Below are 19,744 nucleotides of genomic sequence, written 5' to 3' on the forward strand. Positions count from 1 at the left end.
TAATGAATAATAATTTATTAATAATATACTAGTTAAGAAATGAACACATTATTTTATAAATAAAAATAAGGGATCAATCAGTAAGAAGGCTGCTTTAAGAGCCACCGATATATATACATATATATCTATCTTTATATATTTTACCTTTATATCTATATATGAATTTATTAAGGGTTGCTATGGGGAAAACAGACTCAGATACAGGGACAAGGTGAAACCGGTTGCAAAGTCCTCCCATTCTGCCCGAGGGAGCTGGGAACCAGACACACCCTGCTTCATGCCACCTGACCCAGTCTTCACAACCCAAGAGCGCCATGACCTCTGTCTCTCTCCCCTCAAGAGGTCACATCTGCAGGCAGGCAGGAAGCCACGTCCTAAGGCTGGTACCCTGAAGCTATTGGCGCAATGAATTCCCGCGGCAGAAGGCAGTCTTTACAACTCTAAGCTAGAGCTGCTCTCTCTGGCTCAGACGTGTGTGTGTGTGTGTGTGTGTGTGTGTGTGTGTGTGTGTGTGTGTGTGTGTTAAGGCGGATAAAGGAGCTACCAGAGCCAGGGAACTCTGTAGAAAGTGACTTTGCCCAGGAGGGGGGTGGGGGAAGGGCAGAGTGGAAGTAGCGATCTGTGGCCCTCCTCCTGCAGGACCTCACTTCAGCTCTTCCCAGCGGTGACTGCTGGACTGTTGATGTGAGGTTTCTGACCCAGCAGGTCCCGCCTCTGCCCTTCTCAGCCCCACATGAACACAGGAACGCTACATTAGTTATAAAACTGTTGGCCGGTGGCTTGGGCTTCTTATTGGCTAGCTCTGTCTTAATTATTAGCCCATTTCTATAAATCTATGCATTTGCACGTGGTCATGGCTTACCGGAGAAGGGTCCGGACTCGTTACTCCTTTGGCGTGCTGCATGGCGACTTGTCTGCCTACGTTTCCCAGAATTCTCCTCATCTCCTGGCCCCGCCTGTCCTTCCTGCCTCATTGGCCACAGTGTTTTATCCATCAGCCAACAAGAGAAATGCATACACAGAAGGACTTTCCCGTCACTGGGGGAGCCATGGAGTCCCTGTGCTTGAACATAGCTTCTCATTCCCCATGCCCTGATACCCTGCTTCAAGTTCAGCCTCCTCCACAGGGCAGTCTCCTGTCCACCCCACAGAGCACCCACAAAAGAGGCATTCACAGACGGACCGTGTCCCACCCCCAGCGACCCGATCGCTCTGTGCCTCATCTTCCCAGCGTCTTCCTTTCATCAGTATGGGCGTGCTAGTATCATTTAACCCGACAGAGCTGGTGTGAGGAGTAAGCATGCTGACGTAGGCCTTAGAGCCAGGCCTGGCGCACGGTACATATTATCGCTTAAAGCAGGGAGATATGGTGACATTACCCATACTCAGAAGGCACTGGCTGCTGATGGGGGACTGAGGACAGTGGCCAGGTGGTCAAGTAGCCAGGTAGCAGGCAGGGGTCTTGGTGAAGGGTGTTGGGGGGTGACCCCATCTGCTCTAGAAGCATCTGGGAATTCCTCCAGGTAGGAGCATAGTTTGGGATACCTCTTGGAGTTTGCCCAGAATGCTTGGCATGGACAGAGGCCTGGCCCAGACACCGCTATTCTTCTGAGGAGAAGGGCCCTTGGCGATCTTCTGAGTAGCTAGGGGTGAAGAGAAACGGGCTGGAAGGTACAAGGCCAGGGGTTGCCTAACTCCTCCTCCCCTGTGCGGGGCGGGGCATATCCCACATTTGATGGCCATTCAGCACCTTTTTTTTTTTTTTTTTTTTTTTTTTTTGAGCTGCCACCCTGTGCTGGCAGACAGAGTCTACAAAGAATTTCCTGTGACAGGTCGCTTCCCCAAGGAACAGCTGCTCTGTGGGCAGAGGCAGATGGTGGGCCTGGGTGGAGGCATCCAGGAGGAAGTAGTCGTGGCTGCCTGATGGGGATAAAGCGAGGCAGACCACACTCAGGAAATGTTTGGGCCAAACTCTGACGAAGTAGGGGGTGGTCTGGCTTGCCTCTTCTGTCCTTGTGACCCTCTCTTCCCCCAGGCTGAGTCCCCGAGGGAGGGACCTGCTGTCAGGGATTGGGGCTTGGTGGAATGGCCCTGAGAGTTAAATCCCCAGTGGCATCCCTATGGGGATGTGGCTCTTCCGTGGTGTCCAGGGCTCTGTCTGTCACTAATGCTGTTAGGACCCAGGATGTGCCAGCCCCTTCCACAATCCCTGTTTGAAGCCTGTGCACGGAAAGGGCTTAGTAACCCGGGTCACGTGGCCCTGGCTCCCTCTGGCTAACCTTTGTGGCTCTGCTGAACTCATCCCCCATTAAGTGAGTGATCCGAGCCTTGCTTTCTGCTCCTGGTTAGTTATAATCGTAACTGACAGTGGCTGTGCACTCTGCGTAGGGCCCTGCTCTCCGCTATAAGCCTGTGGCCGCCTGATTCTCACAAGCTGCTATGGTGCTACTGTGATGTTGAGACGGAGAAACCCAGGTTGCCTTCCTCAGCTGCGGGCCCAGAATTAAAAGTGACACTTTGATGACCGTGCTGACCTGTCATCTGCAGGTTGTTTGGGCTGTTCTGCTCTCCCTTCCCCTCAGCGGGCTCAGTTGGCCTGCACTGACTCTGGGGTGCCCTCCTCAGTGTCTGGCCCTGCCCCCTCCCACACTCCCTGGATGCAGCTCCAGGACTAGGTGCTTTCTGAGGCAGGGCATTTCCTCTTGTTTTTGCAAAAGGAAGCAAAGCCTGTGACGGGAAATCCTCTGCTGTGCTTTCGTGTTATCAGAGGGAGAGAAAAAACAAGACGGGCCCAGCATGTGAAAAATGGAGGGTTGGCCATTCCAGGGTCTGTCAGGAATGAGGCAGGAAAGGCAAGCAAGGGGGAGCTTTTGACCCAGAGTAATCTCCCATGCTGATAGACAGTTCCTGCAGACTCCTCTTGCCAGGACTCGGTCTTGTGCCCCTCATGGCCAAGGGGACCATCCTTTGGCTCTACCCCACAGTCCACTTCAAAGCTGAGGGTGGAGCTGGACTCAGGAATAGAGAAGAAAAAATGCTCAAGTCTTGCAGATATGGAAGACAGGACTGACCAGTCACCTCAGACGTGTTTTCCTCTCATGCGTGTGCATGTGCATGTGCGTGTGTGTGTGTATGTGTATGTGTATATGCCTTTGTGTGCATGCATGTGTGCCTGTGTGTGCATGCATATGTGTGTGTGTGCATGTGTATGTGCGTGTGTGCACGTGCACGTGTGTGTATGTGCCTGTGTGTACGTGTGTATGCGCGTGTGTATGTGTGTGCACACTTGTGTACGTGTATGTGCGTGTGTGCATGCGTGTGTGCCCATGTATGTGTGCCTGTGTGTGTGTGCACACATGTGTGTATGTGCCTGTGTGTGCATGTGTGTGTGTGTGTGCCCATGTATGTGTGTATGTGTGTGTCCCTGTCTGATGTGGCCTCAGTCTATCTCTGAACAACAGCGCGTGGGAGATGGCTAATCTCTTGCTCTCCCCATCCTCTGCTCTATATTCTGACCCATTTCCACTTTTCCTTCCTGCCTGAGTGAAGTTGGGGGGGGGGGAGAACAGGGCCCTTGAGTGTGAGATCAAAGAGTATAGAAGCCATTAGAGAAATCAGCAGCCCGCCCATTCATTGTGGCCACAGACAGGTGGGAGTCTCATTATTTTCGTGTATACTAGGTGGGATCTGTGAACAGTAGGGAAGTTGAAAGTTATGTGGGTAGTCTTCCCACAGACGTGCTAAGTGCCGAGAATGTAAGCGAAGGCACGTGCTCAGGAAATAATTTGTTATTGTATTTCTCGAGCTGTCTGTCGTGAGCTTGAGAACTCAAGCACTACACTGTCCTTTCTCCCTAGAGAGAAGGAGCCCGAGAGAGGAGTCCCGGGCATGGTCTCGCTGGGGCTTGGCAGGCCATGCAGTCTGGGAATAGGCAGGAAGCTCAGATACCTTGAGAGTCACGGGTAAGGTGGAATCCTGTCCTAACACGGACACTTGTCCCGGGTTGCCAAGAACTGAGGGGTCCCCTGGGGCTTGTTCTAAAACTAGCAGGGGGATTGGTCTAAAATGCTATGGGGGTCACTGGGTGTAGAACCTTCCGTTCCCAAAGTGTATCAGCAAGGACAGCTAATTGGCCTCCACCTCACCGGCAGGCACTGACTAATCTGGTCTTTGAATCTGTGTGGCCAGGCTGAGCGGCCCACACAGGTTAATTGAGTTTTCCAATTTATGGCTGCTTAGTGGGCAGAGGCTGCGTGGTGGGGATGGGGCTCCCGTGGTTAGACTTGGGCTGTAGTTGGGTTCACCTACGTTTTAAACCTCTGAGACGAAGGAGATTTTTGTCTTTCTCTTCTTCAGAAATGAATCAGTGGCCAGAAAACAGCAAGGATACTGTGCTAATTTAACCCAGCCTTGCTGGGGACACAGCAGGTGGGAGGGGACAGCAGCAGGTGGCTGGCAGGAGTGGCTTTTCTGGGAGGAGGCCAAGCTGTTCATGGGCAGGGTTCTTCCTGGAGAGGACATGCCTGGCCTGCCCGTACACAGTGGATTCTTGGGTGGGCCTTCGATGCGTTTGGGAAGGGGTGACAAATGGGACTCAACTGTCCTTCCACAGCACAGGAAGTGCTGTGATGTCCCTCAGTCCCAGTGGACCAGGACAGTTGGTCACCCCTTGTGGAAGGACGAGGCCCAGGGGTGATGAGTGTGACATTGTTTCGGGCCTAAGCCAGTAGAGGTCATAGGAATCTATATGGAGGATGTGGGGATGCTTTGGGAGAAGATCAGCATTTAAATTGTCTATCATCTATTTCTTTCTTTCTATCTATCTATCTATCTATCTATCTATCTATCTATCTATCATCTATCTATTATCTATCATCTATCTATCTATCTATCTATCATCTATCATCTGTCTATCTATCATCTGTATCTATCATCTATCTATCAATCAATCATCTATCATCTATCTGTCTATCATTTATCTATTATCTATCTATCACTTATCTAATATCTATCTATCATCTGTCTATATCTATCTATCTATCTATCTATCATCTATTATCTATTATCTATCTATCATCTATCTATCTATCACTTATCTATTATCTATCATCTGTCTATCTATCACTTATCTATTATTTTTCTATCTATCATCTGTCTATCTATCATCTATCATCTGTCTATCTATATCTATCTATCTATCTATCTATCTATCTATCTATCTTCTATCTACCTATCATCAATCTACCATCTATCTATCTGTAAAGCCCAGAATAAAGAAAAGAACAGTAGACATGCCTGCCTGCTGCCATATTCTTCTTGGGCAAGCCACTGTGGATGGGAACGGCTGGAGTTGGTCTGGCTCAGCCTCTCTCCCTGACATTGGGGGAGCAGCTGTGAGGAAGGACCTGGGTCCAGGGAATTGCTGTGAGGAACTGGTGCTGGGCCCTGCAAGTTACAGAAGCTTAAGTCAATGGTTTGCTTCCCCCTAAGTTTCTTTTTGGTAAATTATCCTGGCTACTTGCCCCTTCCACAGAGTGAGTGGGACAGCAGAGTCCAGGGGAGGCATGACTTTTATCTTGTTTTTATGATCTAGAGGGCAGGTTTGGGCAGCCATGGGAAGCTTGACAGGGGTTGGTAGTGAGTGCCCAGCAGGCCTGCTCAAGCCAGTCTCTTCTGGATCTTAGGAAAAACATTGTGCACACACCCAAGCAAGAACTATTCTGTTTTCCATGATGCAGAATAAGTAAGTGTCCTGTGACTTTTAAAAAGAAAACCCAGCTCTGCTCTCGGTCAGTTGATTAGCACCATAGAAGTAAGATTTGGTTGTTTTGCCAACTATTGAATCTTAGAGCCTTGACCAGAGCCCGCACATAAATGCTCGGCGGTCAGGTGGAATGGGCTGGTTGGTGAGCAACCCAGCAAGTACCTTTCTGAGTGCGGGCAGCACACCTAAGCTTGCAGGGAAGTGGTTCTCAGACTTGGGTAGCTAAAGCAACATTCGAGGGAACCTTCAACATCTCACCATGCCCAGGTCATTCCTGTTGTGTAACACTATTCCAGGGGAGATGCAAACAAACACCTACTTGCCCCAGACAGAGAACGGACAACAGACCAAAGTACAGATGCCACCAAAGTCTAACGTGGTAAAAAGCAATGAGTTCTATTGGGGTCACTTACAGCAGCAGAAATGACTCAAGGACAGCTACACCACCAAAGCCCACCCTAGCATGGGTGACAGCTCACAAAGCTGGGAAGCTGGAGCACACTGCATTATCTGTGTTAGGTAGCTCAATAGGGTGGAGTCCTCTGCATGTAGCTCAGTTGGTCTGGACATCTTCCAGGAAGCTCTGCTGGCCTCCCCTTCCTGTGGGCAGCATAGCTTGCTATGGAATGTCTCTCCCTGGTCCTTATGCTTATACAAACCTGGGGAGGGAGGGCCCAGGGGATCTGGTAAGTTTCAGGGGCTTCCTGAAGCTGTTGAGTTGTTTGCGCTCTTAGCTTAAGAGCCCCCCTGAAGGGTGGGATGTTTCTCTTCCCCCTAGACCATCTGCTGTTTTACCTCTCTGCAGACATCTGTGCTGTATGCAACAAGCTTCCCTCCAAGATGGGAAGGTTTTAATCTCGGAGGAAACCACACAGACAGCTCACACCTACCCTAATCTCAGGACAGAACACCCAGGCATCAGGACTTATAATTCTGTGGGTTACACCAGTGTGTGACCAAGTACAAAGAGCCTCTGTGTATGCTGTACATGTGTTACACATGTGCTACACATGTGCACACATTTCGTCACATTGGGCGTGGCTCCCGTTCTAGCAGGTACAAGGTCACTTGAGTTCTTAGGAATGGATAGGTTCAGCCTGCCTTCCTGCTGAGTCTGTGCCTGCATTTTCCTAAGGTCTTGGGATGGAGACCACCCTGGGAGACTTTACAGGTTAGCCTGACACTGAGACCCCACTTGCGGCTTTGGTATTAAGGGTAGGGTAGCAGAAAGTGAGGCTGTAAAGCAGACTGGAAAGTTTGGACACTCGTCGAGAAGGCAATGGAGAGCCACGGGAGAATCTAGGGTGTAAGGCCCCAGAAGCATGATGGGGAGTGATTCTGGGGACGAGCCCCTGCAGTGGGACCAGGAGTCTCACAGTGTTACCTGGTCTTGCAGGTGCTGCTTCCGGCAGCCAGCTTGCTGCAGCTCATGGATGTTCGGCAGAACTGCTGCGACTTTCTGCAATCCCAGCTGCATCCCACCAATTGCCTGGGCATCCGCGCATTCGCAGACATGCACACTTGCACCGACCTCCTGCAGCAAGCTAACGCCTATGCGGGTAAGGCAGGGCGGCCGCATCTCCTCTGAGTTCATGGGTTCGGTCCCCTGGCCCTGTTGAGGACCCTCAGAGGTTTTGAGAACCGGTTTCTACTGCAGAGCAGCTATGATTTGGTTAGGGAGACAAAATCACAGGTAATTGACGATGGACAAGTTTTGTACACTGCCAGGTGGGAAATGGTTAATTTGTACGCGGACGGCATAGCCAACAGCGAAAGGTCTGAGAAGTTTTGGGAGCGTGTGTCAGCGTGCGTGTGAGAGAGTATGAAAGTGTGAATACGTATCTGAGTGAGTGTGGATGTGTGCATTTGTATGTGTGAACTTGTGTGTGTATGGGAGTAATGTGTGTTTGTGTGTGTAGCATGAACTGAGCTTAGGTTTGAAATACATTTTTTTGTTTGTTTGTTTGTTTAAGTGTGTTCCGGGCTCCCAGTGATTAACAAGCATCTTCTTTTCACACTGTCTCACCTCCCAGACTCATTGACTTTTAATCACACCTGTGACTCAGAACCGCAGAGGTAGAGAGCGCTTTCCTGAATGACGGTGTTCAGGTTTCACTTAGCAGGAGCCTGGCCAGGGCAAGCAACCACACAGATGCCCCACTGTAAGTGTCAGTATGGCCAGGGCACGATGCTGACTGCTGGGACATCTGTTCCCCTCTTTCTTGTCCTCTTCTGGCCTCTGTGGGCACGAGGCACACGCATTTCAAAATGCAGTGGCTGCAGAATGTTTGTCAGTTAAAACACATATGCATACATCCTATAGTGATACCCACCATTCTCCCCTGACATAGAAAGGAGACTTGTGGGCTTTTGTACCCTCCCCCACCCCGACAGGCAGGTAGATAGCTTGCCTCATACAGTAGATGTATTTTGTGAAGTTTATTACAATGGCATAAGGGCATGGAAATGTAATACCCAGAACCTACTAAGAAGGTTTATAACCTACGGAGCATGCTTTTTAATGTGCATAAGCGTTTGCCAGCTGGTATGTCTATGCATCACATGAGTGCCTGGTGCCCTTGAAGGACAAAAAGAAGAAAGCATCAGATCCCCTGGAACTGGAGTTACAGATGGCTGTGAGCCACCATGTGGATGCCTGGAACAGAACCTGGGTCTTCTAGAAGAGCAGCCAGTGCTCTTAATCTCTGAGCCATCTCTCAAGTCCATGAAACATATGTGTTCAGTGAAAGAGGACACACGCAAGGGCGCTACCTGAGCCTCACTCTGAGTGGAACTGCTCTGTCTCTCGAGGCCCTGCCAGTCACTTTTCCTGGAATGATCAGCGATGAGTTTTGTATTAGACTTGAAATAGTAACACTATGTAAGGGAAAGCTGCAGGGACAAGCTGGGGCAGGAGACATGTGAGGGTAAAGCCCAGATGGCTACAGACTGGGAGGGAGAAGGACCACAGACCCGCCTGCCCGTCTCCAAATGAGGGAAACCCACAACCAGGAGCCTCGAAATGGTCCCCTCCCCCAGGCGGCAAATGTGAGCCACCATGTGGGTGCTGGTACTGGGCCAGGTCTTCTGGCGGAGCAGCCAGTGCTCTAGGGCCACGGCCCACCTCACCAGCCTTTTATTTGACCTCATACAAATCTTAGAACCATGTCCATGTTCTTGAGTAAGGCTGCTCATTCTAATGTGTGTGTATGTATGTGTGTTTGTGTGTGTATGCTTATATGTATGTACATGTATGTGTGTGTATATATATGTGTGTGTGAGATATGGGCATGCCATGCTTAACTAGCACTTTGTTCATGAATAGTAATTCTTCCAGTTTTACTTTTATAGAACATACTCAGTCAGCATTAAATCTTGCATTTACTTGACTTTGGGTGGGGGCTCCTGGGTCCCATGGTGCATGCAGAGGTTAGCAAACAAAACAAAACAAAACAAACTCATGGGAGTCAGTTTTCTTCTGGACCCTGTGTGTTCTGGGGACCCAGCTCAGGTAGTCTGAGTGTGCTTGCTTTCTGGCCCTTGGCAAAGTAAGCATTCTCACACATAATATTTTTGGGTATACTTGGCAGGATATAATCTTGGTAGCAAAATGGGACCAAACAAAGCGTACATTTAAACTGATGTGGCTGGAGAGACAGTATAGCAGTAAGTACTTGCCTCGTGTGTGTGGGCCCTGAGTTTGATTCCCAGCTCTATGTCACGGACAGATAGACACTGCAAATTTTTCTCTTTCTAAAAGAAGAAGAAGAAAGAAAGAAAAAAGCCAGCTCTTGCTTTCTGTTAAGTCTCCAGCTTTCCAGGTGAGGGGAGAACCCAGGATGTGTGTGTTGGTAGTATCACCCACTATTCAGCAGACTGTTTGGTTCCCTGTGTGTGTGTATGTATGTGTGTGTATATGTGTGTGTGTGTATGTATGTGTGTGTGTCTCTGTGTGGTGTCTGTGTGGTGTGTATGTGTGTGTGTATGTGTGTGTATGTATGTGTATGTGTATGTGTGTGTGTCTGTGTGGTGTGTGTGTATGTATGTGTGTGTCTGTGTGGTGTGTGTGTGTGTGTCTGTGTGGTGTGTATGTGTATGTGTGGTGTGTATGTGTGTGTATGTGTATTTATGTGTATGTGTGTGTGTATGTATATGTGTGTATGTGTGTGTATATGTGTGTGTATGTGTGTGTGTCTTTGTGTGTATGTGTATGTGTGTGTATGTGTATGTATGCGTATATGTGTGTATATGTATGTGTTTGTGTATGTGTATTTATGTGTATGTGTGTGTGTCTGTGTGGTGTGTGTGTGTGTGTCTGTGTGGTGTGTATGTGTATTTATGTGTATGTGTGTGTATATGTATATGTATATGTGTGTATGTGTATGTATGCATATGTGTGTGTATATGTGTGTGTGTATGTGTGTGTGTATGTGTATTTATGTGTATGTGTGTGTATGTGTGTATGTGTATGTATGCGTATATGTGTGTATATGTGTGTGTATGTGTGTGTGTCTTTGTGTGTATGTGTATGTGTGTGTATGTATGTGTGTATATGTGTGTATATGTGTGTGTATGTGTATTTATGTGTATGTGTATATGTATATGTGTGTATATGTGTGTGCGTATGTGTGTATGTGTATGTATACGTATGTGTGTGTATATGTGTGTGTGTAAATGTGTGTGTGTATGTGTGTGTATATGTGTGTATGTGTGTGTATATATGTGTGTGTGTGTGTGTGTGTGTGTGTGTGTGTGTGTGTGTGTGACTGTCTGGTTTCCTGTTTGGAGTGACCCTGGCTGTTACAGCTGTAATGGTCCTTCCTGCTCCCTCTGGCCGCAGTTTTACTTGAAGGGCGATGCGCTGCAACTTCTGCTCTGATGCTGCCGTGTTATCCCGTGTGTGAGGAGAGTGGGCCCACATTTGACTGCTCTGCCCGCAGCTGACAGTACCCTCGTGCTCCTGGGTCACCGGAGGCTGGAGAAGGTCAAGTTCTGCACTCTGTTTCTTATCCCTCGTAATTGTGGCTGCCTGCTTAATCTTTAACCTCAGAGGCCAGGGTCGGGTTATGAGGACTTGGTTGTTTGGCGGTTAGGGGGCCATGTGCCTGGGCCATCAGTGGAGCTGCTTAGGGATTTTAATGGGGCTTCATTAAGGCAATGGCAATTAAAATTCTTTGGGTATGTTGTTTACGTCAACCTGCCAAAGCTGGGCTGAAACCCTCCAGCCACAGCATGGAAAAGCCATTTAGTTTCATGTGCTCATGAAGAGAAATGTCCCCCCTTTTGATTGATTAGGTCATTTGGTGAATGAGGTAATTAAATCAGGAGCTGAGAAGGTTTGCAAAGCACTTGATAAAGTGAACCCCGGCCCAGTGACACCCTCTTATGACTGGCTGCACCCCATTTGGCATGAAGAGAAGGTGGTGGCTGTGGAAGCTTCTACTGTTCTGAAAAGTCGCTTTGACCCAGACACAGCGCCTCAGTAGCACTGATGGCTGGGTAGTTTTTAAAGAGCTCATGGCAGCGTGTGTGTGTGTGTGTGTGTGTGTGTGTGTGTGTGTGTGTGTGTGTGTGTACTTATGTTAAGAGAAGCATGCATGTGTATGTTGGAGGGAACCCGGGACACAGGCTACATGGAGAGCATTTCCTGCCTTCTGTGGGGAGAGTGGAAGGAATGTTTGGAGTCTGAGGGCTCCTGGCTCTGCCCCTTCCGGGAAGAGGTCAGGGTGAGCTCTGTTACTTCCCTGTGGAAGCCTAGCTTTCTCCTTGGAGCAGAGAAATGGCCGGACTTAGGAAACCTGGCCTCTGCTCTCCAAAACCAGGACAATAAGGAACTGGGGTGTGTGTGTGGGGTGTCAGGTGGGAGGTGGGAGGGGAGGGGAGGGAGGTGGGAGGGGAGGGGAGTACCTAGACAGTTCTTTCCAAGTTTTCTTTCCCTGCCAAGTCCTTAGATTCTACTCAAGCCCTTTGGTGTCAGCCAGGAATCCCAGTGGCTGTGTCCAGGAGCTCAGCTGGTGGACATTCCTCACTGGCCTGGGGGTCCATGTCACCTCTCTAAATCAACCAAGTCACAGATGGGTTATGAGTTCCTTTATTCTGAGCGCGTAGCTTAGTTGGTCCAGAACAAAGGGCTGGTTCGTTTTATCCCATTAAGAGAGAAGGCTGGGCTTAGAGCTCGCTTGGGAGGTGGCTCCAAAGCCCGAGTTAAGCCATCCTAAAGAGTACATTGGAAGTGTGATAATAATTGTACGTTTGTGGGCATCAGCTTGGCTCTCTTTGTTTTTGGTTATGCTGCATTTGGTACATCATATGCTAACTGTTATGTAGTACTTGGAGGTTTTCAGCAAATGCAAGTTCTAGATGTTTGCTTATTTTAGTGCTCATAACACCTTTTACCAGACATCCTGTGAGAGCTGAGAGAATAGTAGCCCTAGGAGACTGAATACCTACCTACCTGTAAGACTAAAGTTTGCTGAATTCAGTGGAATGAATTTGAGGTCTGAGACCTTTCAGGACCATTGTCTCAGAGGGCACCCACAGCTGTGGCCAGGTAACTCCGTCAGAGCAGGACTGCTCACAGCTGAACTCTGTGACAGGGGAACAGGCTGGTAAACTCCATTTCCAATCCTTAAGGAATCCAAAGCAGACTAATACGCAATATTGTTTTTGAGTCTTAAAATATGAACAATTTGAAGTGTTTGGTTATATTTTTACCAACGAGGAGCTCAACGTCTGGAAAAAGTGACTTCTCTTTGCCACATCCTGCACCAGTATATTAAAGGTGTTGGGGTAGCTGTGCATGCCTGCCCTTGGGAGCCTGAGACAGGAGGATTGATAGATTAAGGCCAACCTTGGGCTACATAGCAAGGACCTGTGTCAAAACAACATCAGAGAACAACCAGCAGTAGTAACAATGAAATCTAAAAATGCAGTAAAAGTAATATAAGATACACTCAATTCAAAACAAAACAAACAAAAAAAAAATCAGGCAACTGTTAAGATAGAAGGTGATTTTTTGGAAAATACCTCCCAGAAGCTGAATGGGTGCTTTCTTGGGAGCATCATGGGAGAGGGTTAACTGGGGTCCACCGTTTTCTGGGGACATCCTTCTTCCCAGGAAGCTGAGTTTGGTGCCACATCTTGTTCCTGATTTTTTAAAATCTTGTTTCTTTTTAAAAATTAAAACAAAACAAAACAACGTGAATGTCTGCATATACAACTGTACACAACAGGCATGCAGTACCCACAGAGGCCAGCAGAGGGCACCAGGTCCCCTGGACCTGGAGCCGCCAAGCGGGTGCTGGGAGCTGAACCCAGGTCCTCTGCAGGGGAAGGCGGTGCTCTGACCACTGGGTGCCTCTCACGCCCTCTTAAGCCCAGTGTTTCTAAAGTGTTGCTAACAGAAAGGTGACTGGGGGTTGAAGACGAGCTAATGTCTCCTCGGACAGAATAGGGAAATAGTGCATCCCTCCTCTTTGCTTTCCGTCTTTCCTCTATTTCTTCCCCTCCCTTCCCATCCCTTCCCTTCCCTTTCCCCTTTCACATTTTATCCCCCCCCTTCTTATCTTAAGGCCTCAAGGGGCACAGCATCCATCACATAGGCTCTGTGGTCCTTGGGAGAAAATGGCTCCCAATTTTGTTACAAAATGTGATGCTGTTACCATGGCACGGATCTCTTTCCCCTGGATCCCTCTAGCATTCTCTGCTAGGGGAGGCGTGTGCTGTTCTTTGCTTTGAATATACAAGTGCATCTCTTGCTCATTTAGAACTCAGTTTCATCTCAGGCATAAGCACCTTCAGTTCTGAGAAGAGACTCTGCTCACAGCTATTAGAACGGCCTTGCACACCATCGTATCCTAGCCCCCATCCGGCTCAGGGGTGGCAACAAGCTGTTCTCCTCAGCACCCTCGACTCTCTTTCCTCTCATCCTGTACACGTCTGGGACCCTGCATCCAGGCCTTGGATGAGAAGCCTTCCCAAGCAGACACCACATTGTGTATGGCCTCCTAAGGCGGGTTTCAGTGGATGGTTCCTTCAGGGATGAGAAGCAGCCCACTGCAGCAGGAAGGGACCTAGGCTGACATCCCACACCACTCCTCAGGGAAAGAGGCAGGAGGCTGTCTGTCGCCTCCACTGATGTCTGGGCCGCTGGCTTGGTTCCCGATCCGTGGGGAACACGCAGTGTGGCCCTCCCCCAAGCCGGGTAGTACTCTTGGTCTCAGGTGACATAAGGAGATTATTTCTCCTCAGCCTCTTTGCCTCCCATTGTCTTCCGGCTCTTCATGTTTTCCATTTGCGGTGTTCTGTCCAGCAAAGCTGAGCATGGACGGCCAGAGGCCGGCTCTCCTGGAAGCTAGAGCAGCAAAGGCCCACAGTTGTCCCCATCACCGAGAGCCTCACATGCCGGTTTGTCCTGTGTACCATCGCTGAGTTCCAGGGATGGCAGTCACCAGCACAGTGATGTGAACAGGCTGACCACTTTTATCCAGGGGAAAAAAAGAAAAACAGGTTTATAAATCCATATCTGAGGATAAAACGTTAACATGTGGGCAATCCAGATGAAGGTAGGAATTCATACGGAGCTTACTAGGACTGAGATTTTTCTCAAACTAAAATTAAAAATAAGGTTTGTAAGAAATGCTTTGAGCAGCGGCTTTACAAGCTCAGTGGTTAAGGGTGCTCACTGTTCTTGCACCCGACCTGGGTTCAGTTGGTGGCACCAATACGGTGACTCACAGCTGCCTGTAGATCCAGCTCCAGGGATCTGACACCCTCTTCTGACCTTTATGGACTCCTGCATGCATGTGGGGTACATATATACATACATTCAGGCACACACACACACACACACACACACACACACACACACACACACTAATAATTTGAATAAGTTCTTTTTCATTTTCTTTGCAATGGTGACAAATATGGGAGGGATTTAATATGCTCTAATTTTCTTTTGCATTATGTAGTCTTACCAGTATTTTAGAAGCCTCCTAGGGCTGGAGGATGCTAAATATTATTTGAGAGATCAGCCAGATCGGCCAGGGCAATACTACTAGGGAATGAGGTGTGCATCCTGTTAGAGTTATTCATGAGGTTGCCAGTTGAGGTGTAATGCGGTGAGGGGGCAACTGGGTGAGGGGGTAACAGGGTAAGGGGTAACGGGGTGAGGGGGTAACAGGGTAAGGGGTAACGGGGTGAGGGGGTATAGACAGAGTCTCTGTCTCTCCTGGTACCTCGGTCATTTAGTCCCAAATAAACACACAGATACTTATATTAATTATAAACTCTTTGGCTGATGGCTCAGGCTTCTTATTGGCTAGCTCTCTCTTCATTATTAACCCATTTCTATTAATCTAAGTATTTCCTGTGGCCTTGGCTTAACGGAGAGTGCCCAGGCATCCTACCTTCCCTGTGGCTACATGGCAACTCCTGGCGGCTCCTCTCTACCGTCCTCCTCCCAGAATTCTCCTCGTCTGGTGGCCCTGCCTATACTTCCTGCCTGGCTACTGGCCGGTCAGCGTTTTATCCATCAATCAACATCATATATACAGAAGGACGTCCCCCATCAAGGGGAAACGGGGTGAGGGTCAATGGGGTGAGGGGTTACTGAGAGCTGAAGGGAAGCAAGACCTAGGGTCAGTTGGGGGGGGGTCTTGTAAGCCGCAGAGCTGCCTAAACTGAAAAAATGGCATCTGGGTAAATTACATGGGAAACGCTAGCAAAACACTTCCAAATCGGCTCTCACTACGAAACCCACAGACATGATGATGTTACCCCAAGGACACAACTCCTAAACAGCGAAGCCAGGCCTGCACCTAGGCCCTTCTTGCCCAAGTGGGTAGGATTTCAGCCAACAGTGCTCTGCATGAGGGCCCAGGAGAACTGAGGCCAGAGCTGTGTCTTGTGCTGTCCCTCTGCACCTCAGGCCCCTGAGCTTGTCTTGCTGTAGCTGTCCCCAGATTGTCCTCCTCTTGACATCTCCCCAGGCTGGCCGCCGTGGACGGTGTCCATGCAGCCGACCCGTTGAACACTGAGTCGGACATCCCCATCAAACAGCGACTCACAGAATAGGCTCGGTGTGGGGTTAGAAAGAGTGATGCCACCTGACTCCCTAATGTTGATGTCCTACGAGAACCCCAGGGACTATTCTGAGCCACTTCTATGTGACTGAGCTGCAGGGGACACTGGGCTTGTGCCTGGACAGCAAATGAGCTCAGTTATGCACGCAGGGTCCCAGTGAGGCTTTGCTCCAGGCTGGGGGTCTGTCTTACAGAGCGTGGAGGACGGAATACAAACTCAGACCTCCCCGACCTACTTTTCGTCTGTGTCATTCGCTGTTCAGGACAAGATAGCACAGGATGATACATGTCTTCACTTCTGGATTAAAAGTCTAGTCCCCCACAGCCCAGATGCCGTCTTTCTCTCCGTCTCTCCTTCATCCTCCAGCTTTCTCCTCAGCCTCTACTCCCACCAGCGTTGCTCGTGGAACTTGGGTGTGGTCTAATGTTATCTTAACTTCTTGTCTTGGAGCAGAGCAGCACTTCCCGGAGGTGATGCTGGGGGACGAGTTTCTGAGCTTAAGTCTGGACCAGGTATGCAGCTTGATATCCAGCGACAAGCTGACCGTCTCTTCAGAAGAGAAGGTACTGTGTCCTCTGGTGAAACATGAATCTTACTTTAAAAGTCCCTTTTAAATGAAAAGATGGAGGGGCCGTTACATTTGGAACCCCGCAAAGAAGTAACGAGGATGACAAGCTGCTTCTACTGGCTGGGCACGCAGATTGTCTCCTCGTCCTTTCCACCTTCGCTGTGCCCCCCCGCCCCCCCCCCCCGTGTGCGCATTGCTGTCCCCGTGTCACAGAAGAGAAGCACACATCAAATTGTCTCAGGAAGAATTTCTTTGTTGCAGGAGCCCGAGTCTAGGGTGGCAAACACCACAGGAGCCCCAGGTGTTACCCAACAGGCCACACTATATCTCCAGTTTATGCAAATTAGCTGTGTGATCTTGGGTGAGGCGCTTCCACTCTCTGATACTTTGTATCAGTCCCCCCCCCTAGGACAATGGCATCAACACCTCCCACCTGGTACACTGTGGGGATGAAACGGAATGATGTCTGATGGGATTCCTGGCAGGGAATCAGCATTAGCCAAGGTTATCTCCGGATGTAGGGTTAGTTGCTTCTTCTCATATCGCAGAAGAACACTCATGGTGTTCTGTCTGCTGTTCTTAGCTCCGAGATGGCTTACCCACAATGCAGTGGGGTTTCTCGAGCTGGGATACACATGTCAGGTATTTCCTTCATCCCCAGACAGTCTCATTTTTTTTTTTTTCTCCCCAAATCCTCTTAGAGTACTCAGTATTTGAGTGTCAGGCCCTTTCCTGAGGAAATATTCAAGGAGAAATACACACAGAGGAGTTTATATTGTGGCTCAGTTGTCCTGGGCCCCCAGGATATTTATCAGGTGATGGGCACAGCAAAGTAGATCCTCCCCTGGGCTCAGGGAGGGCTTGGCGGCCATTAGCACAATAGACACACCCTTCAGCGGGAAGTGTGTCCAGGCAGGTTTCAGGCGTCTCCCTACTTCAGCCCCAGAAGCCAGGGGGACACTTGTCCTTCCTACTAAGCCTGTTGTCTGTTCTGGCTGGATTTTTGCTTCTGGATCAACGCAACTAGAAGATATGAATCGTGCTGGCTAGTTTATGTCAACTTGACGCAAGCTAGAGCCTCAGTCGAGAAAATGCTTCCTTAAGATCTGGCTGTAGGCAGGCCTATAGGGCATTTTCTTAATTAGTGGTTGATGGGGCTGGGCCCAGCATGTTGTAGGTGGGGCCACCTCTGGGTTAGTGGTCCTGGCTGAGCAAGCTATGAGGAAGGAGCAAGCCAGTAAGCAGCACTCCCCTGCGTGAGTTCCTGCCTCCAGGTTCCTGCCCTGTTTCAATTCCTGCCTTGTGTCCCTCAGTGGACTTGTGGCTCAGGGTGTGTAGGCCTCATTTATTTACAACATTTCCTCTGCAACTTGCTTTTGGGGCAAGTTTCTAGAATCCGTGCCGGCTCCCCCTGTTCAGAAAGCTCACTGAGTCTGCTTGCTGTGGCCGGGGGAGGGCTGTTAGGGGGCAGATGCATCGCCAACTCTGAAAACACCAGAGTTTAGGATTCAGGAGAGCCTGGACCCAGTCTCTGCTTGCTGCCTGTGTAACCCTGGGAACTCTCCTGAAATCTAAAATAACAATGCCAAGAGCACCTCCCTCTGAGAGTTGGCATGAGGATTAGAAGGGACAGATTAAAAAAAAAAAAAAAAAACCTCTGCACTGTTCAGCCAGTGCTCAGTGAGTGCCATTTGTCAGCACAGCTCTGACCACAAAAGGAAGGAGACAGCTTATTCTGGAGCCAAACATGAGCAGCCATGGCCCAGGAATGCAGACCTAGGACGCCCCAAATACAGTGTTCTAACAGGGGAATGTATTGAAGTGTCTAAAAATATATATAGTAGCAAAACAAAGAAAGCTGTAAATCAACACACTTCTCAAACACATTGCTGGGAACGTTAGGTAGGTAGGTTGCAGCAAGGCTGAAGAGCTTCTGCTGTAGGCCTCAGATGCTAGCTGGTGACATCCTTGCCTTGGGTTGGTAAACACTAAAGGTCTGTTCATATATATTCCAGAAAAATGTACCCAAGAGTCACAGGGATGTCAGATTATACACACACAGGTGAGCACAAAATGGCTGGCTTTGTTTTTAAGATTCATTTAAGATGTGTATGGGTGTCTTGCCCATCTGCATGTCTGTGCACCACGTGTAGGCAATGCCCATGGAGGCCGGCGAGGGTAATGGGTTCACTGGAGCTGGAGTTATAGATGGTTGTGAGTCATCATATGGGTGCTGGGAATCCAACCCTGGCCCTCTGCAAGAGCAGCCAGTGCTCGGGATTGCCGAGCCACCTCTCCAGCTCTAATAAACGGCTCCTTAAGAGGCTAAGATAGCCCAAGAAAATTAGCTCTTCATCTGCTATATTTCAGCCTTTCCCTAATCATTTTGCCGAAGACCTAGTCAGTCAGCCTGGAGAATGGTCAGTGAGGGGCTGTCTCCCTTCTAGGAGCGCCAGCTACCACCATGTTGATCGCCACAGTCCTGTATTTTGAGGTACCGTTGTTAACGATAATGCAACCAACACGACAAAGTCCTGATAATGTTAAAATGTACCCTTGTGGGACGAGGTGGCTGAGCGGCTGAGCGCAGTGGCTAACTGCTAACAAGGCAGAGAAACAGGAGCATATGTCTATTGTCTCCCATTACTTCATGTCCTCAGGGGAGAGACGCTCCTTTAGAGTATGCATATGTATGTTCACACTGATGAAATTCTGCATATGAATCATCCCTGGAAATTGTGAAGACCTCCAAATTTAGGGGACACCTTTTCTACAGTGAGTGGTGATGGTTGAGTGACGGTCTACTTGAGTAGATTAAGAAGTGCCTGTAGTGTTAATGTAACACCCGTGGGCTTGTCTGTGAGGACTTCCCCAGGAGGAATAGCCAAGGAGAACACCCATCCTGACTATGGCTGGCAGTAGCCCTGTGGTCTGGGTCCCCAGGGTGAACAAAAAGGGGGTGGGGAAGGCTGAGTGCCAGCATTGGTTACTCTCTATTTCCTGTTCCACGGAGCTGTGAACCAGCAGACTTACCCAGTCATGATGGGCTGTACCCTCAAACTGTGGCCCAAATGAATCTTTTCCCCTTAAATAGATTCTTGTCAGATATATATTTTTTTGCACTAATGAAAGGAGTTAATACAGAAAATTTGTATTAAGAAAACTCGTCACTGTTGCAATAAACCTGACATTGGGCTGGGGGCTTTGGAACTAGTCTGCATGGGTAACGTGTAAGAGTTGACAGCTTCAGGCTAGCATACTCCTGGGACACTGTGAGCTAAGGCCAGTGGGCCATGTGGTCCAGAAATTTCAGGGAGCAAAAGGGCTAC

General features: G+C 49.1%; 1 protein-coding gene across 1 annotated transcript in view; it reads left to right on the forward strand.

Annotated features, from left to right (window-relative positions):
* The window catches only part of Klhl3 (kelch like family member 3), a 104,654-nt gene that overhangs the window by 48,882 nt on the left and 36,028 nt on the right, over nucleotides 1-19,744 (forward strand). Inside the window, exons 5-6 of the mRNA XM_051194542.1 lie at nucleotides 7,161-7,323; nucleotides 16,301-16,410. Coding sequence (XP_051050499.1) covers nucleotides 7,161-7,323; nucleotides 16,301-16,410 — 273 coding nt within the window. The remainder of the gene's footprint in view (nucleotides 1-7,160; nucleotides 7,324-16,300; nucleotides 16,411-19,744) is intronic.

The sequence above is a fragment of the Phodopus roborovskii genome, unplaced genomic scaffold (genome assembly GCF_943737965.1).
Source record: "Phodopus roborovskii unplaced genomic scaffold, PHOROB, whole genome shotgun sequence".
NCBI classification, from domain to species: Eukaryota; Metazoa; Chordata; class Mammalia; order Rodentia; family Cricetidae; genus Phodopus; species Phodopus roborovskii.